The sequence below is a fragment of the Danio rerio genome, chromosome 15, assembly GCF_049306965.1.
Source record: "Danio rerio strain Tuebingen ecotype United States chromosome 15, GRCz12tu, whole genome shotgun sequence".
Taxonomy (NCBI): domain Eukaryota; kingdom Metazoa; phylum Chordata; class Actinopteri; order Cypriniformes; family Danionidae; genus Danio; species Danio rerio.
The window spans coordinates 29,562,464-29,580,000 of NC_133190.1; the positions used below are offsets into that span (position 1 = coordinate 29,562,464).

The 17,537-nt window shown below is 36.4% G+C and overlaps 1 protein-coding gene across 9 annotated transcripts in view; it reads left to right on the plus strand.

Annotated features, from left to right (window-relative positions):
* The window catches only part of bcas3 (BCAS3 microtubule associated cell migration factor), a 402,314-nt gene that overhangs the window by 123,690 nt on the left and 261,087 nt on the right, over positions 1-17,537 (plus strand). For all 9 annotated transcript variants that reach the window (XM_021481360.3, XM_005157643.6, NM_200622.1 and 6 more), the window contains 3 exon segments: positions 6,205-6,329; positions 6,942-7,107; positions 7,558-7,658. In XM_021481360.3, the coding sequence (XP_021337035.1) occupies positions 6,205-6,329; positions 6,942-7,107; positions 7,558-7,658 (392 nt within the window).

Genomic DNA, 17,537 nt, shown 5'->3' on the forward strand with positions numbered 1-17,537 from the left:
GTCGCATTTGTTTGAAAACAAATGGGGGCCGCCTCCATTCCCCCCCATTTCGCCCCCTGATGGCGCCTTGTCTGTGGCCGGGACTGTAATGTGGCCAGGCTTTGATGGTGGACATCACAGATTGAATTATGCCCTTGAGGAAAAGCTATTAGCTCACGTCAAGAGTCCTCATATGTTAAATTAAAAGTGGAAATGACATGCAAGGAGTCTTTTCAGTGAATTAGTTAGAGAGAGAGGGGAAAAAACACTCTAGAAGCAGCAGGGGAAATGCCAATAGGGGGAAGACGAAATTGGCTTCTGTTTAGGAGCGTCTGTCTTCCCTTCTCCTCCATCTCACTAAATATGTTTATGTTTCATAATTTATTGATTTTCGGATACATTTTTGTGTAAGCCGCTCCCCATGCCAATATTTATTTAGAATAATCCGTTCGCTCAAATGGCCCGCTGAATCACTGCAGCTCGAGTCTTACAAGCCACTTTAAGTGAGACGCAGAAGAAACGAGTGATTTCAGATACAGACAAACCAGCTCCAGCGGTCGCTTCGAGGAAATTCAGATGTAGCGCTAGTGTAAAGTGCACTCAAATAAGAACATGTTGACCAAATCATCTGCTGACCGAAGCCTCTTCAAAAGAGCTCTTACCAAAGTTGGCCAAGCTTAGTCCGCCGCTAGCAGAGTTATGCCCGGCTTTTAGCTCAGACTGGCTCTTTGCAGTGTTCTTGGTCTCATCATCATTACTGGCATGACATTATATACCTTTTAAAGAATATTTCCAGATATATTATGCAAAGCACTCAGAAACAGATACAATTTCCTCTCGGATTTGTGGTGGAAAGCGTCAGTCTGTGATCTCAGAGGAATAAATGTTTAGTGAGTTTGGTTTTGGTATTAAAAACAGCTGTTCATTCATCCTTTGCACAGTGGTCCTTCTAGAAAGTCCTCTTCCAAACCTGAAAAAGCCAGCTCTTCACCTGCGTCCCAGACTGGAAAACTGCTTAACTCATTCACTTTCCTTGCTGCCTTGAACTCTGTGGTGGGCAGGAAGGATTTAAATGCATTTCTCTACGGTCAGTGATGGTCAGGCCAACGGAAGCAGCATTTGTAATGATTTCAAGTTATCAAAACGTCTGCTGTCGTCTTCTCTCCTCATTATCCCACTTGGGATTGCTAGTTTTATTTTAGGTAGAAAAAGGAATCATCTACTCTTCTCTTTACATCCTGTGGTGTCTTAAATGTGTTTGTTTGGTACAATTTTCCCCTGTACTACATTAGCTATGCTTCCATCCAACTTTGTGAATTAGACTTATGTACAAAACTGGAATATTGGATCAAAGATTTGCGAAAAAAGCACAGTTTCAATTCAATCGAAGTCGAAGAGAAGAAAATCGTCACTTCCTGATAAACAGATGAACAATATCAAAAAGAAAAATTCTATTTGCTTTGATTAAAGAAGCCACTGTGGCCCATTTTCTCATATATAAAATTATTCGAAGATAAAGACAAAGCACAAAAAATGCAAGGTGGCTTTTGCAGGTGCAAAACTGCTTTTTGGGAGCGCAGCCATTCAAGTAAAAATACCAAACAACTTTGATGATGGACTTTGGGAACTGATTTTAGAATGACCAAAACAATCCAGCAGGCACAGTATGTCAACATGATGTCAAATTGACATTGTACCCCAATATCGTGGGACATACTGTAGCATTTTGTTTGGAAATGAAAATCGGGTTGACGTCAGAACCCAACATCAGGCCGATGTTTTTGTCCAATATTGGACAGATGTTACGTGTTGGATTTTGTTTACCATACCTGATGAAAAGTCAGTATTACGTCAATATGAAGTTGGTTTAAGATGTTGGCTCGACATTGGATTTTGGTCACTTTCCAACACAACCTAAAACCAACTAAATATTAACGTCATTTAACGTAGTTATTGGACATCAAAATAACATTGTCTTTAGACGATGGCAACCTAAATATAATCTAATATTAACGTCTTATGACATTTTGAGTCTGCTAGAAAAATGTCAGATGTGCAATGTGGTTATTAATTGTGTTATCACACAATCTGTTAATCCACTTGTTAAGTTATGACGCATGGAATACTGTTTCTGGGTCCAAACCGCTACTCATTTGACTTGAAAAAATATTTGTTTATGGCCTCTTTTTAGTTATATTTTTATTATACTTCGGTGCACCATGATGTAGACAATTTGGTATCGGTGCAGTAATAGATCATAACCAGTTATTTTGCACTGACGTCATTTATATCATATGTGCTATGTCGCCGTAGCTTACTGTGGTGAGGGAGGCGAGCGCAAGTATTTACAATGCTCCAACTACTTAAAAATGCAGTAACTGTGTCACAGCGATACTTGTGGATACAGACACGAGCGCGTGTCTACAGAGCAAGTTTTCTCCACCGCGTCTATCATGGATCTGCTGTGATCGTCGCTGCCATTTAACAGTGTCCCTCATCGGTAAATAGTGCTAGCGCATAAGAGCCAATCTCAGCAATAATTATGTTACAAATATGTTTATAAATTTTAATAGAATTGCTGTGCTTTGAAGAAAATATAAAATTGTGTTTGGAAAGCATCGTCAATGCGCCATGATGCACCAAGATATCGAAATTTAACCGAATCAATGGCATGATAATTGTAACCAAACTGTGAGACAAGTGTAGGTTCACACCTCTACATATTACACATTAAAGTAAATTTCTTACAAGATGATGGTGTACACAACAGTCTCTGGACTTGCTGCTTGGATATACTGTATACTGTATATTACCATCAGGATTTTCTAAAGTATTACATCGCTTTGTAAATGTTTACTGTATTATTATTTTGTTGATTTATTTGTTGATTTTATTTTTTGTTTTTGTTTTTGAGCCTCCCCGTACAGCGTTTGAACCCAGTAGCTGCTTCACTTGACGTCAGTCTTAACAAGTGAATACACAATTACATACATTCTCTTTGCTGGAATTTAATCAGTAAATGTTTCCATTATAGTTTATGCACATTTTTTTCTTATCGGATAAAAAGTTTATCTTGCTCAGTTGTGCACATACTGTAAGTTTTCCAACATTTCAAAATACATGTGCATCTTGGCATTTCCATTTAAGCATTTTTTTATACTATATTCCAAAATGCGCATAATAAAAGGTGGATGGAACATAGCTTTCATGGCTGCTCCGGTCTAGGTGATATACTGACAAACCGCTCGTATCTCCTCATCAGCCATGTGTGTCACTCAGATGTTTAGTTATTCCTCTGTCCAACAGCAATACATTCGTGCCAATATCTCCCTGCCTTTCTTGACTTTGACTTTAGTCTTTCCCGACCAGCAGTCCTCGTCTGGTGTCGGCTAAACAAAGATGTCAGCATCACTCCTCGTCCTGAGAGTAATTTACGACTCGATGACAGTTTTAAGGGAAGTGACAGAGTGAGAGTGCAGCTCAGCAACAGGTCACTCAACACCTATTAGTGTAATGCAAGGCTGGAGGAGTCCCGGTTCAAACACTGGACAATTCATCCACATTAACTCCCAGTCCAGACTTCGCAGTCTACAACAATTTCATTACAATCGGCAGTTTTGTTTTGCAGTTATCTGCTCTTGTAATGCATAATGACTCAGGCTGTCATTCAATTACAAACTTGAATTGAATTAATTATATAATGGACCTATGCATTAATCAGATTCATAGCCATTAATCACGTTTATTAGTGGTCTTCAAGCTGAAAGGCGATGTCTGGAGTCTGATTTCTGATTAAATAAGTTTGAAAAATATTCTGAAAACAAATTTAATTAAATTGTAAACATTTCTCTTCAAGTTTTTTCATCTAAAATTGTAGATATAGTTTACCAGGTGATATTTTTAGTTATCATTTATCGGTTTGATACATAGGTTCAGTGCTCAAGCAATATTTTTAATGAATACAGCAGCTTAATATTTTAGGGGAAACACACACACAAACAAATGTTTCTACATATGTATGGAAACATAGATTTTTTTAAATGTATTGAATAAATATTTTAAGTTTTTGTTTATAAATAGGACAATCAGAAGATCTCAACCATTACTTTTGTAATGCATTTGTTACAGAATAAAAGTATTAATTTGTACTGGAAAATAAATGTTTTTATTTTCTTTCTTTCTTTCTTTCTTTCTTTCTTTCTTTACATGAAAACATCAAACTTTAGATTTAGTTTTTATCACATGGTTTATTGTACTGGAGCTTTGAAAAATGCATGAAAAAATAGTTTTGTTTATATTGCGTTTATTTTATAATTATATAATTAAAAAAATCTACATCAGATTATTAAATATATAAAAATATTGGATAAATGCTAAGTTGTTTCAGTTTTTAGTGTTTTTTATCTTACGGTTTTTATCATCTTACTCATTATGTACCTTATATTTTGGCTTTTATAGACAATCAGTTCTGTTATCAAGTAACTGTTTTGAATGCACAAATGTTCTTTATTAATTGTACTTTTTATCATTGTAAGTTTGGTTTGAGACAGATTGCTTTAAAAAAAGAAGCTCTGAAAGAACTCGCATTTCTTTATTTATTGTCATTTTATTTTGTTTTATTTAATTCATTTTATTTTATTTTAATTATTAATTAATTATTATTTTTATTAATCATTTTAATAACATTTGTTATTTATTTTACAACAGTAAACATTACAGTTTCCTTCTTTCTGTTTTTTTTTAACCCAAACCCCACCCCAAGACCAGAACGTATTGTTAATTTTTATAATAGAAATTTATACAGGTGCAATAATTAAGGATTAATTATTGAACTGAACTGAACTGAACTTAAACACTAAAAAACTGAAATACACTGTTCCAGTTACTATGACCATTTATGTGAAGCTGCTTTGACACAATCTACATTGTAAAAGCGCTATACAAATAAAGCTGAATTGAATTGAATTGAATTACAGTATATTTCTTTTCTGATTCCTCAGTCTGATGCGAGTCCTGATCACATCTTTTGTTTTCCCAGTGTATGTATAAGAAGACAAGTCTTAAAGCAAGTTTAAAACAGGAAAACATTGAAGCATTACATTGTTTTATTTTGCTCTCTTTCCTTCTCATCCTTTCGTGCCTATTTGAATGTGTATATGTGTGCATGGCCGATGGGATCAAGAGGGTGGTTCTGTGTGAAATATCCAGTATAGTGAGTGTTTCTGTAGTCTGTTCTTGTATGTTTGAGATACAGAGGGCAGGTTTTACAGTACAGAAGTCGGACAATCACCACATGGCTGCTGTTAGAGGATAAATTCCACATGCAAATTCTCATCTCTTGGCTCATGACCTTTTTTTTCTCCTTGCAGCCTTCAGATTTTACTGACATGAAGAATAATTCAATAGGCCCTAATCATTTTTCTCAAATGCCAAGACTGGAACGAGGCCTTTTAAAAGCTGCTTAAAAGCCTACATTTGAAGCCGCTTTATAAGCAAATGACAGCCATTATGTGGTGTCTGTACAGGCTAGACTCCTGGAGTGTGCGTGTGTGTCAGTGTTGAGCTTTAACAACATCATTATACACGCTGAACAGAAATATAAAACAAGATCACAAAGAGATTTAGTGAGGACAAGCTTTTCGGGTTCGGGCAGCTGTAGTGAAATTGTACTTGCTAAATAAAACTTAACTTAAATAAAGCATAAGTGAAATGGTAATCCTGTATTAACAAGATAGATAGATAGATAGATAGATAGATAGATAGATAGATAGATAGATAGATAGATAGATAGATAGATAGATAGATAGATAGATAGATAGATAGATAGATAGATAGATAGATAGATAGATAGATAGATTTTAAATAAACAATTTATATGTGTTTTTAAATTGTATTAATATGATAATATTTTTTCTTTTTTTTACCTGCATGAACTACAAATGTGTGGTGTATTATTTAATTCATTTGCGAACAGTATTTGTTATGTGGTTGGCTAATTTATTTTAAATTTTGAAACTCTTCATATACAGGAAATGTCCCGTCTTGATTATTTACTGTACATCACAAATGTGTTTCTTTTCATGTCAGTGTTGTGGCTTTATTTATTTTTGTCCTGGATGCCATTCCCCCAAAGAAGATGATTTTCTTTAGTTCTCTTCTTCCTCTGTGTCTTTTATCATAATTGTCATTTGTGTTTTTTTTTATATTGGAATATTTTCTTTGTAGCAAAGCCAAGCCGCCTCCCCAGATCTCCCCCAGTAAGTCCAGCGGTGGAGAGTTTTGTGTGGCTGCAGTATTTGCCTCATCCCGCTCCTGGTTCATCACCAACCCCAACATCAAAAGAGAGAAAGGTTTGACATAGCTTAGTATCAGTACATAAGCGTATTATTTAGATCTTTACTTACACAATTATATTTATACAGCTCTGGAACAAATTAATAGTAAACTTGACAACTCATTGGATGTATGATTTATAGTTGTAAAATGCCAATTTTATTTTGTCAAGTGATGATAATGATGACAGTTCTCACATATTTTGAATAAAAATGTTGTAATTTAGAGTTAAAAAATCACAAAAAGGTGTCATGCTTTCAGGCATGTTTCAGACAGTTGAGAATTAAGTATTTGGTGGAGTAACCCTTGCTTCCAATCACAACAAATGAAAACATTTGTTATTCAGCTATAAAAACTCATACCTGGTAAATCTAGAGAAGCTGAGAATTTGTGCTCCCTCTTTTTTAACCATAGCTGTATATATGTTTTGAATATTTTTTTTTTTCTGTTTGAGTTAAACCAAAAAAAAAAAAAAATCCACAATAAATGAATAAACCTCCTGTCGATGCTCTTTTCTAAGCGTGAATCCGGTGTAGAGAAATTGTTTGTCTTTGAAAGAATTCTGAGGTCATTTTAAAATATCTTACAGTATCCTATCCTTTAATAACACTACTTTTCTTCTCTCTTAGATCAGTCTCGCCAGGCGGTTGTCGAATCGCTGTACATCCTGAGTTGTTACGGCAACCTGGTGGAGCACGTTTTGGAGCCTCGACCAATCAGCACGGCCCAGAAGATAAGTGACGACACGCCTTTGGAGCTGAACACCTGTCCGAGAGCCTGTTGGAATCTAGCCAGGTCTTGCCCCGCGGCTCTCAGCACCACACCTATTTACCTGCTTTTACACTTCACCTTCAGTTCGACAGAAGCACCTGACACAACCCGCTGCAGTCATATCATTTACATAAAACAACTTATATGGCGCCTTAATGAGGGCAAGCAAATGATTAACGTCATGGCTTGTCACCAACCCAGACGCTGAGCGCAACCGTAATGCAATAATGCGAGGAAAATGGAAACAGGCAGGGGTTGCTCTTAGAATGGCTTTCTGATCAGATTGTACATGTTAAATGAATGTATGTACCGAGCTGTATAGCCTGTTCAGCCCCCCACATGAGATGAGCCAAATGGAAGGTCCGCCGGGCTGCAGAGAGTTGGAGTCCATTATAGCTCAGCTGGAGACTGTTATATACATCTGGCCCTTTGAAATGCGCTTCCTAAATTGATTTTTGTGTTTGTTTTGAGTAGGACACCGCAGTGGAATGAGCTACAACCACCTTTCAACAGCAACCACCCCTTGGTGCTGGCCTCGGACTTTGTGCAGTACTATCAATACCTCCTGGCTGGATGTAAGTTTGTGTGTTTGTGTGTGTCTCAGTGGAGATGTTTGTTTTTAACTCTTTGGTGCAACATAACACAAAAAACAAGCACACAAATGAATAACATACTAAAAGACTTAGATCTTAAATATGCAACAAGGTTGTCAAAACGTTCCTTGTTCACAAATTAAAAATGAAGTTTTATAAAGCAATGCCAGTAGTTGGCGCAGTCACTTTGTGAATAAACACTGTAGGCATACATCCCTTTTGTTCCCCACTATCTTTAAGCACTCATGCCTTCAAAATGAACATATAATACATTACAATTTTCAAAAAAATTGTAGTGTACACTAAGATAGCAGTAGAAGTTTTTAAATAATGCATATTAAAAAAAAACATATTTAACAGTTTGGATTTTTAGGTCCCCTAAAATACAAATAAACTGCTAATGTCTAAAACATTTATTATAGCTGAAAACTGGTTGCTTAAACATCCCATAAATCTCTCATGTTTTCCTTTTTTTTCCCATCACAGCACAAGAAACATGCACTGTTAACTAAAAGTGCAGTGCAAGACAATAGCATACTAAAAAGTATATAATAGATTAATATACAACATTGTCCTCTTTCAATGGGCCCTACCATACAACCGGTGCGACACGTGTATTGCACGATTTGTTGCTATAGACCAGCGCAACCTTAATTTTCATTGTGTGCACCACATTTATTAAATAGTAAATCCATTTGCACCACTTTGTGGACTAATGGGTGTGCCGGTCTATAAGGGAGGTGTGTTAAGGTACATTGTTGGTACATTGTTTTTTTGAGGAACTGAAATAGACTGCACCATTGACCAACTAAAAACAGACTGCGTTAGTTATGCGCCTATGTAGGTCTAAACACTTAAACATTGCTTAATACACAGGATGTACAGCGACACACACGTATATCTACATGTAAAAAAATAAAGGATTAAAATGTTACAAAAATGTTTATTTTCTACATAAATATAGAAACCACTACCTCCATGCCTTCTTCATGTCTGGGGGCTTTTTCAGTTTGTTCATGACAATTTGCATTAGTATAATGTTATTATTGGCAGTATTATTTATTATATGCATATTTATATTTGTTTTAATAAAAACAAGCTTAGATTCACCATATGGTGCATAAAAATAGGACGTGTGTTTGGATATAACTCAGTTTTGCCATTGCCATTGCTGGAAATTAAACAATTAAACAAACCGAAAATAAATATGTAGGCTGATGGATGTATTCAGTGGAGTGTATACAAAACGCTTTCTTATTCACAAAAGTAAAGGAGTAAAGTAAAAAGAAAGAGACTGAATGGAGGAAGCTCATTGTTTATCCTGGTCCGTTTAAGTGGTTGTAGTGAAGCGTTCAGTTTTTCCAATAACAAAGTTCGCTATGTAAATAGCAAAAGCACTATAAGTAAACAAGCACTGCTTATTTTAACCTAATTAGAATAAAAACATAAATATTATCTTTTGATATGATGCACTTTAAGAGAAAAATGATGTCCATATATGTGGACTCATGGTCCGAATTTACATAAAACACTTTTTCCTGGCTGTTTTGTAATGCATATTTAACATAGAAATTTTTTTGAACATGTTTTGACTATCAGAGAGTAAAAACTTATTATTATTATTTTTTTCACATTTTGGACAGTTAAAAAAGTGTTTGGGACATTTCATATGCTGCAAAACAGTTGTGGGATGACACTGTATGTCTGTTACAAAATGTAAAACATTCAAAGTATTTTAAATAGCCACTTAAGAGCTGAAATTTGCTGTCCATTTATGTGGCCACTAAGCACTAGGAGGTTATAGGAATAGGGGATGAGACTCTGATTGGTTTAATGCATGTTATCCTCAAAACACATCCATAACCCATTAGGAAAATAAATACAACCCTGTTAGACCATGCGCCAGGGTGCAAACCATATTTACTTCATGTTTAAAATAGTAAAAGTGGATTTGGACATACCCTTAATGCTTTTGCATCATTGCACTTTAGACTTTGCGCCTAAATCATTAAAAGCAGAGACCTAAGGGATCCTCACAATGGTGAAATGTGCCAACTTCCCAGTAGTTAGTGATTTAACTTTGTAAGAAACACTACACACCTGAGAACATACTCATAGTTCTGTGGTCCTGCTTGGTTGTTTTAGTTGTATGCACTTCATATAAACATTTTTATCAAATGAATTTTTCTTTAGTTTACATGAAGACAGTAATGTTATAGGTCTCAAAACTTTGCATTTTAAAACCTAGTTGCATTTTTTTTTACTCCGAAATGCATGATAAACATATTAAAATGATATTAGGTTTAGTTATTTTGGTTTAAAATAATGTTGTTTAAAGGCCCCCTAAATCTCTGATGTCGAGTTACTTTTTGAAAGGTTGCTTGAGCCGGTTTTGTTTGATGTAGTAGTTGGCGAAGCGCTTTTTCTTTCTCCAGTGGTGTTGTGAATCAGGGCTTTGTCACTCGATAGTACAACCGTGCCCTGAAACTCATCATAGCGCCAAATTAACCCAGCATTCAGATTAAACCAATTAGTGTGGTTTTAAACCCATGTAATTTAATAACAAGTGCACAGAGAGCACAAGCACTTTGGGTTGACATATGAAAGGCAGGAGAACGCAACTCGAGGGCAGCGAGCTCACGGATGACCACACATCTAATATATCTTGAATAAGTGAGCATTGTTGCGCTAGCTGGATAATCATAAACATTAATGAGTAATTTGCTGTCCGGGTCCTTCAGGCCAAGCTTCACATTTCTTCTCTGCCACTAAAGCCCGAGCGCTCAAGGCCTAACGGGTAGAATATTCTCCAGAAGTCGGTCTAATCGCAATGCATGTGTCAGAGTGATGAAATAGCCAGGCGTGAGCGGTCATGGCAGCGGATCTGTGGGGATTTGGTCCACCACGGGGCAAAGAAAGGCATAATGAGCTTGCTCAGTGTATTAACGTTAATGTCTAATTAAAATAAACTGCAGATCTTTTTCTCATACATTTTTGTTACAGCTTACTCTTACCAACCTGATACTCAGATGTGCATATGCATGTGGCCGTGTTTGACCAGCGCTCCTGGCTCTAAGTGTGCTGCGTAGTTCACAGTGTGCCACCTTGGATTGCTTGCTGCTGTTTGTTGTGCCCTGAGCAGCAAATGCTTGCTTATCTAATGTGTGTTGTATTCATTTAACATAGTTTTTGGTCAAAGTTATGCACATGTATACATACATACAGTACAGTATGTACTATATATATTTTCATACACTCATATGCATTGCTTATTATGTTTTTGTATATAATATTTTATAGAGTGCATTATTTTGGACATTTAAAGGTGCTGAACGTAACTTTTTGAGTCTTCTAAAGCATAAAAAAAACTATAATATGTTTGCAGATATTTAAAAAACATGCTAAGTAAACTTTCTTGTTTATCTGAAAAACAATGCTAACGGCAGTTATTCTGCTTTGAAAATGTGAGTTACGTGCTTGAACGGCTGTCTTTATTTTGGTCCCTTTAACCCGCCGAATGCCAGTTTAGCCAATTATATTTTAGCACCCCGGGTTGCCTCGATTTGATTCATTCAGTCATGAAGGCTCTCAAAGCCTTCAAAGTAAACATTAGGTGAGCACATTTGCAGTGATAAGCAGTTTGGCTATTTGCACCAGATGCAACATGACAGAAATTTAAATACAGCCATTCATAAGGACATTATAGTCACTACTCACTGCATTACAACAAAATTTTAGGGTTTATAATCAAATTAATACATATTAAACTTTTTTAAAATTATTACATGTACATTTTGAATCACTGATATTTGTTGGCTTGCATTGAGTCACAGTTCTAAAGTTCAATTTCAAACAGTTTATTTTATTTTCAAGACCTGAAATAAACTATCTGCTGCTGCTTTCAGTAGTATAGCAATAAATGGCATGGCATGGCATTCAAACTCTCATTATTATCATTTGACACTGAATAAAGCACAAGAGGTGTACCTGATGTACCCTTTCTGTTGCTTAGCTGCAAGAAATAGAAGCCATTTCTAAAATATAAATTTCAGGTATTGGTTAGGACAAAAACTTTACATATGGAAATATTCCTTCTATCGTGTGCCGGTGCTTTTATTTAGAACATGATTTAAATCAGCCTTTGTTGGTGTTTATCAATCTGGCAACCTGCTCTTGCATGTGTTTTGAACCAGGGGTGCAATACCTAGTTCAACCACTGGGTATCAAACGTACATACTGCACCTTTAATTTAGTAAATTTTATTCTGAATGAACATCTTTAGTTGATGTAAATATCATTTTAGTTACTAAAATAATAACAATACAATATTTGATGGAATAATTGAAACGTTAACAAGCTGCTTTGATGCAGCTGATATTTATTTATTTATTTGTTTATTCTTTTGTTGATTTATTTATTTAATCTCTTCTAAAATACAGTAATGATAAAACTGTTGTTTGCTCATTGCATTGTGTAGCAGCAATACTAGCAACCTCTCGTTTATCTAATGTACATGTTTTTATAAAGACGACAAATATCTAATATATTGAAAAAATGCAAATAAAAAATACAACAAAAAAGGATATTAAAACATGTTGGTTAAAAAATATTTTCTTAAATTATTTTATTTTAAAAATATATTATTATAAAACTTAATATATTCATATTAATTCAGTATATTTTTTATTTTAACAACATAACCTGACTTCAATATCAGTGAATTTTTTATAACACTAATTTAAAGCATTTTAAATACATTTCTAAGACTTTTAAAAAAATTTATTAATTAAAATAATATTATAATAAAAAATGTCCTTAACCTCCCCCTCATTAAACTTTGACCAAAACTAGTAATTTCTTATTAACAATCATATCCATCAATAACTTCATTGATGAGCTGTTCACTGGGTAGTACAGCTGCTGCAGACAGGAAGTGATGCGTCTCCTTCAGCGATCAAACACAATGAACCCTTACCTGGGTGTTATCAAGCTGTCGTTTGCTTTGTAATTACTTTGTAAAAGCCCACTCAGAAGAGAGAAGAGCACAAAGGAAGATGGCAGAAGAGAGCTGAAGATAGCAGAGGGGCATCGCTAGCGGACAGTTCCCAGGCTCAACTGTCTCAGAACGGGGCGGGTGCGTGCCTTTACCCTCAAACTGTGAGGACTCGCAGCCAGCAGCGCTCTGTGATTGACAGCTCTGGTCTTGCTTCTAGATTGGATGACCTGGCTGATTAAAAATGCAGCATGTGGACGGTAGGGTCAGAGGAGCTGGAGCCTGCACGACTGGTGATAAAAGCAACCGTGGCGCCACTTCTTGGTCACTATCTCCACCTGTCCATCTGCCCAGCCTTTGGCAGCGCTCGGGAAGGGGAGCATTACCCAGCCGCTGCTGATGATACCCAAACGATGGGGAGATAACGGGGAGAAGCTCCTTGGGTCCGACTGACAGCGCTCAGGGAATCCTCAGCCTGCGACTTTGGCTGGCGTTGAGCAGAGAGAGTGGCGGCTGTGTGTCTGGAAGCTCTTTAATGAATGAGTTCAGATTTGTGAAGGAAAGAAAGGTGTGAGGGTCTGGTTCGGCGCTGCAGGAAGGTGCATAGTCACGGATGACCTTTGTAGCTTTTAGCAGGACACTTTTATTTAGGATGATATTGCATTGTGTTTTTGGATGACAGCGAGCGGCATCTGTTGAAAGATACAGATACATAAATGGGTCTTTTTTTGAGTGAGTGAGAGAGTGAGAAAGTTGAAGTCAGAATTATTAGCACCCGCCTGTGATTTTCTTTTTCTTTTTTTCCCCAAATGATGTTAAACAGAGCAAGAATAAAAGCAGTTTTTAATTTTTAAAAAACCATTTAAAGGTCAAAATTATTAGCACTTTTAAGCTTTTTTTTTTGATAGTCTATAAAACAAACCATCGTTATAGAATAAATTGCCTAATTACCCTAACCTGCCTAGTTAACCTAACTAATCTTAGTAATCCTTTCCTTTAAACTGATTTTCAGATATTCAGATAAATATAATTTTACTTTTTTTGCAGTATATAAGATTTATTTTTACAATGGACCAACCAACAAGTTATGCATTAAGAAGAATAAAAAAATGATTCTAGAATTTATAAGTTACATAAATAATAAAAAAATGCAAAGTATCAATCGGTAATGCATAAATGTTTTCATTCAAATTTATATAAGGAAATTCATAAACATAATAAGTATAGTTTTAATATACAAATTTAAAAAAGGATGAAAATTAACTTTAAAATGGCTCAATTAATTAACTTAAAATAAAATAATTAAAATAGCACATAAAATATTTTGTTTATTAGTTATGAAGGAACATGGGGGAAAATATCAACAGAAAAAAAGAAAAATAATTGCTTTTAGGCCAATCCTGAAGACCACAGGTTTTATTCGCATCATTTTTGATATCAAATTATTATGTACATAGAAAATGGTTATATATAGGGTTAATTTTTTGTTGTGTCGACCAACCAATAAATCATACATCATTGCAAATAATAATACTATTATTCGCACTCTTATTTAACATTATTAACTGATTTAACATTTTTATGTAAATATACAAATAACATTGATATGTATATTTTGACATATGCACAATAAAAGCATTCATACATTAAATAAATTTATTAATAACATTAATCAATACATATGTAATTATCTCAATCATAATGTTACAATCACATACGTTCTTAAATCATGTGATTTATTTGGAAAAAAATCACCTTATTAATGTGGAAATAAACATCTTTTTATTTGCACTGATTTGTTGATTTTTGTAAAAATAGTAAATAATGAATGAAAAAAAGAATTGATAAAAGATTAAAAAATTTAAAGTGCTTTTTAGAGCCAGAGTGTATAAATATAATTAAAATTATATTTAGAGATTCACATGTTTTTCTTATTCATTTGAACCTTTTTGATTATACACTTGCGACTGATGAATTAAAATGTTCACAATAATGACTTATTATATTTTTTATTACTTGTATTATATATTATTTACTGATTTATGTTTTGTTGCATATTGCAGAAGAAAATATCTACAGTAATAATAAAAACATTAACAAAACCATTCCTGGCTTCTCTGTCCAGGTGTCAATTTGAACACCGTTATGCACCTGAACAAACACCATTTAACCGAAGTGACGATTGTTCATGGTTTGCGTGCTGGTGGCCAAAGCACATTTGTAAGCAGGCTGTGACTTTGATACTGCAGGGTTTATGCGGTCAGGGCCTGTTTCCTGTCCTTATTCTGTTGCTCACACTCAGATAAACTGCTTTTAACAGTCCAGGAGCCCTCGACCTCTTAAGCCCGGCCATTATGAAGCCACTGTAACCTGATCTACAGAGCCAGCTACTGTTCTTACGCTTCAATTATTTATTAGTCAACACTTATTGTCCCCTTGGGCTTTGGCAGGGAGGGAGGGAGGAAGGCCAGAGCTTGATTGTGTTTAAGAGGTAACATGGTCTGGCTCTGTTCTGACCCATCAGGGTCGGTAAGTCATTCGACGATTTATGTCCGCATAATGCAGCATGCTGGGATAGCAGAGGCTAGTGTTACTGTGATTGAGTGGGACCAATAGCGAGCAGATTTCTGAGGTGTCAGGCTACGTTTATGCTTGTGCATTTTCGTTTTAACATGGCGTTTAATAATGAAAACAAACGTACTGGAGTTTCCAATATGTTTCAGAAAATAAAATCATGCACAGTATATCAAACAAAACTACAGAATGTTAGTCTATGTACAATTATTAAATAAAACATATATTACAATCATATTTGTAATAAACAACTAGTATGAAATTGCTTTGAAAGAATAAAAAGTCAAGTTTGATATTATTTACAGGGGTAGTTCACCAAAAAATGAAGATCCGTCCACGATTTACTTGCGCTCAAGTCATTCTAGGTGTTTATAACTTTTTTCTTTCAGTTGAATCTGATCAGAGTTATTTAAATATTATATATTATCCTTTTTGGGGACCACAGAATCTCATCTCTGTTACTGGCAGACGATGTTGTTCTGTTGGTTTCATCGAACATTGACCTTCAACATGCTCTGTGGCGGTTTGCTGCTGAGTGTGACACGGCTGGGATGAGAATCAGCACCTCTAAGTTCAAGGCCATGGTCCTCCACCGGAAAAAGGTGGTTTGCCATCTCCAGATTGGAGGAAAGTCCTTACCCAGGGTGGAGGAGTACAAGTATCTTAGAGTTTTGTTCACGAGTGAGGGAAAGATGGAACGTGAGATTGACCAGCGGATCGGTGCAGCGGCAGCAGTAATGCGGTCTATGTACCGGTCTGTTGTGGTAAAGAATAAGCTGAGCCGATAGGCAAAGCTCTCGATTTGCTGGTCAATCTACATTTCTACTCACACCTATGGTCATGAGCTTTGGATCATGACCGAAAAGACAATATCTCAAATACAAGCAGCCGAAATGAGTTTTCTTCACAGGGTGGCAGGGCACACTCTTATAGATAGGGTAAGGAGCTGTGTCACCCGGGAGGAGCTCAGAGTAGAGGCGCTGCTCCTCCACATCGAGAGAAGTCAGCTGAGGTGGCTTGGGCATCTGTTTCGGATGCCTCCTGGACGTCTTCAGGGAGGTGTTCCAGGCATGTCCCACCGGAAAGAAACCTCGGGGACGACCCAGGACATGCTGGAGGGACTATGTCTCTCGGCTGGCCTGGGAATGCCTCGGGATTCCCCCGGAGGAGCTGGAGGAAGTGTCTGAGGAGAGGAAAGTCTGGGGTTCTCTCCTAAGACTGCTGCCCCGGCGACCCGGTCCTAGAAAAGCAGAGGAAAATGAATAAATAAATGAATGAATATTATCCTTTTCAGGCAGTGGGTAGCGCTGTCCCCTCACATCAAGAAGGTCGCTGGTTTGAGCCTCGGCTGGGTCTGTTAGCATTTTTGTGTGGAGTTTGCATGTTCTCCCCTTGTTTGCGTGGGTTTTCTCCGGGTGTTCCGGTTTCCCCCACAGTCCAAAGACTAGCGGTATAGGTGAACTGGGTAAGCTAAATTGTCTGTAGTGTATGTGTGTGAATGAGAGTGTATGGGTGTTTCACTGTGATGGTTTGCAGCTGGAAGGCCATCCGCTGCATAAAACATATGCTGAATAAGTTCATTCTGCTGTGCCGACCCCAGAATAATAAAGACACTATCTTTTTTAAAAGTTCCTAAATTGCGAATATTTTATGCAAGGTTTTGCACTTCAACTTTTTTCTGGTTTCTATGTGAAATGTCATCATTTGGCAATGCAAAAGGGAAACTGCCCATTAAAATAAACTTACAATAAAACACACAGGATGCCTGTGGCACTTCATGCCTTTATGTCCCTTTGAACATGTGGCGTGGTCACAAAAATGAAATTTACTGTACATTCTTAATCAACCCTTGAGTTTCCAAAGTAAAACAAGTTTGCAGTGTTCCCAAAAGTCAACGTTTTCCAGGAGTAATGTGGCGTTCAGAAAAGTTGCTTCTTTTAAAATGAAAATGCACTAGTGTAAACGCAGTCAACGATTTATGACCGTATAATCCAGCATGCTGGGTTAGCGGAGGCCATTTTCTAACCGTGGCAGTATTACTGTGATTGAGTGGGACGGATAGCGAGCAGATTTGAGAGGTGTCAGTGTATCTGTTACTCAACTGTGCCATGAACACCGCATCAAGTGTGTCCAAACACCTGGTGCATGAGCACTTATGTCTGCCAGACAGATAGAGAGAAGAAGAGGGGAGCGCGACCGACAGGCTCCTTGTGTCCTCCAGATGAGGGCTTGACATCTTTATTATTCACTGCTGTATTATGTACATTGCTAACAAAGGCATGTGTTTGCCTGGA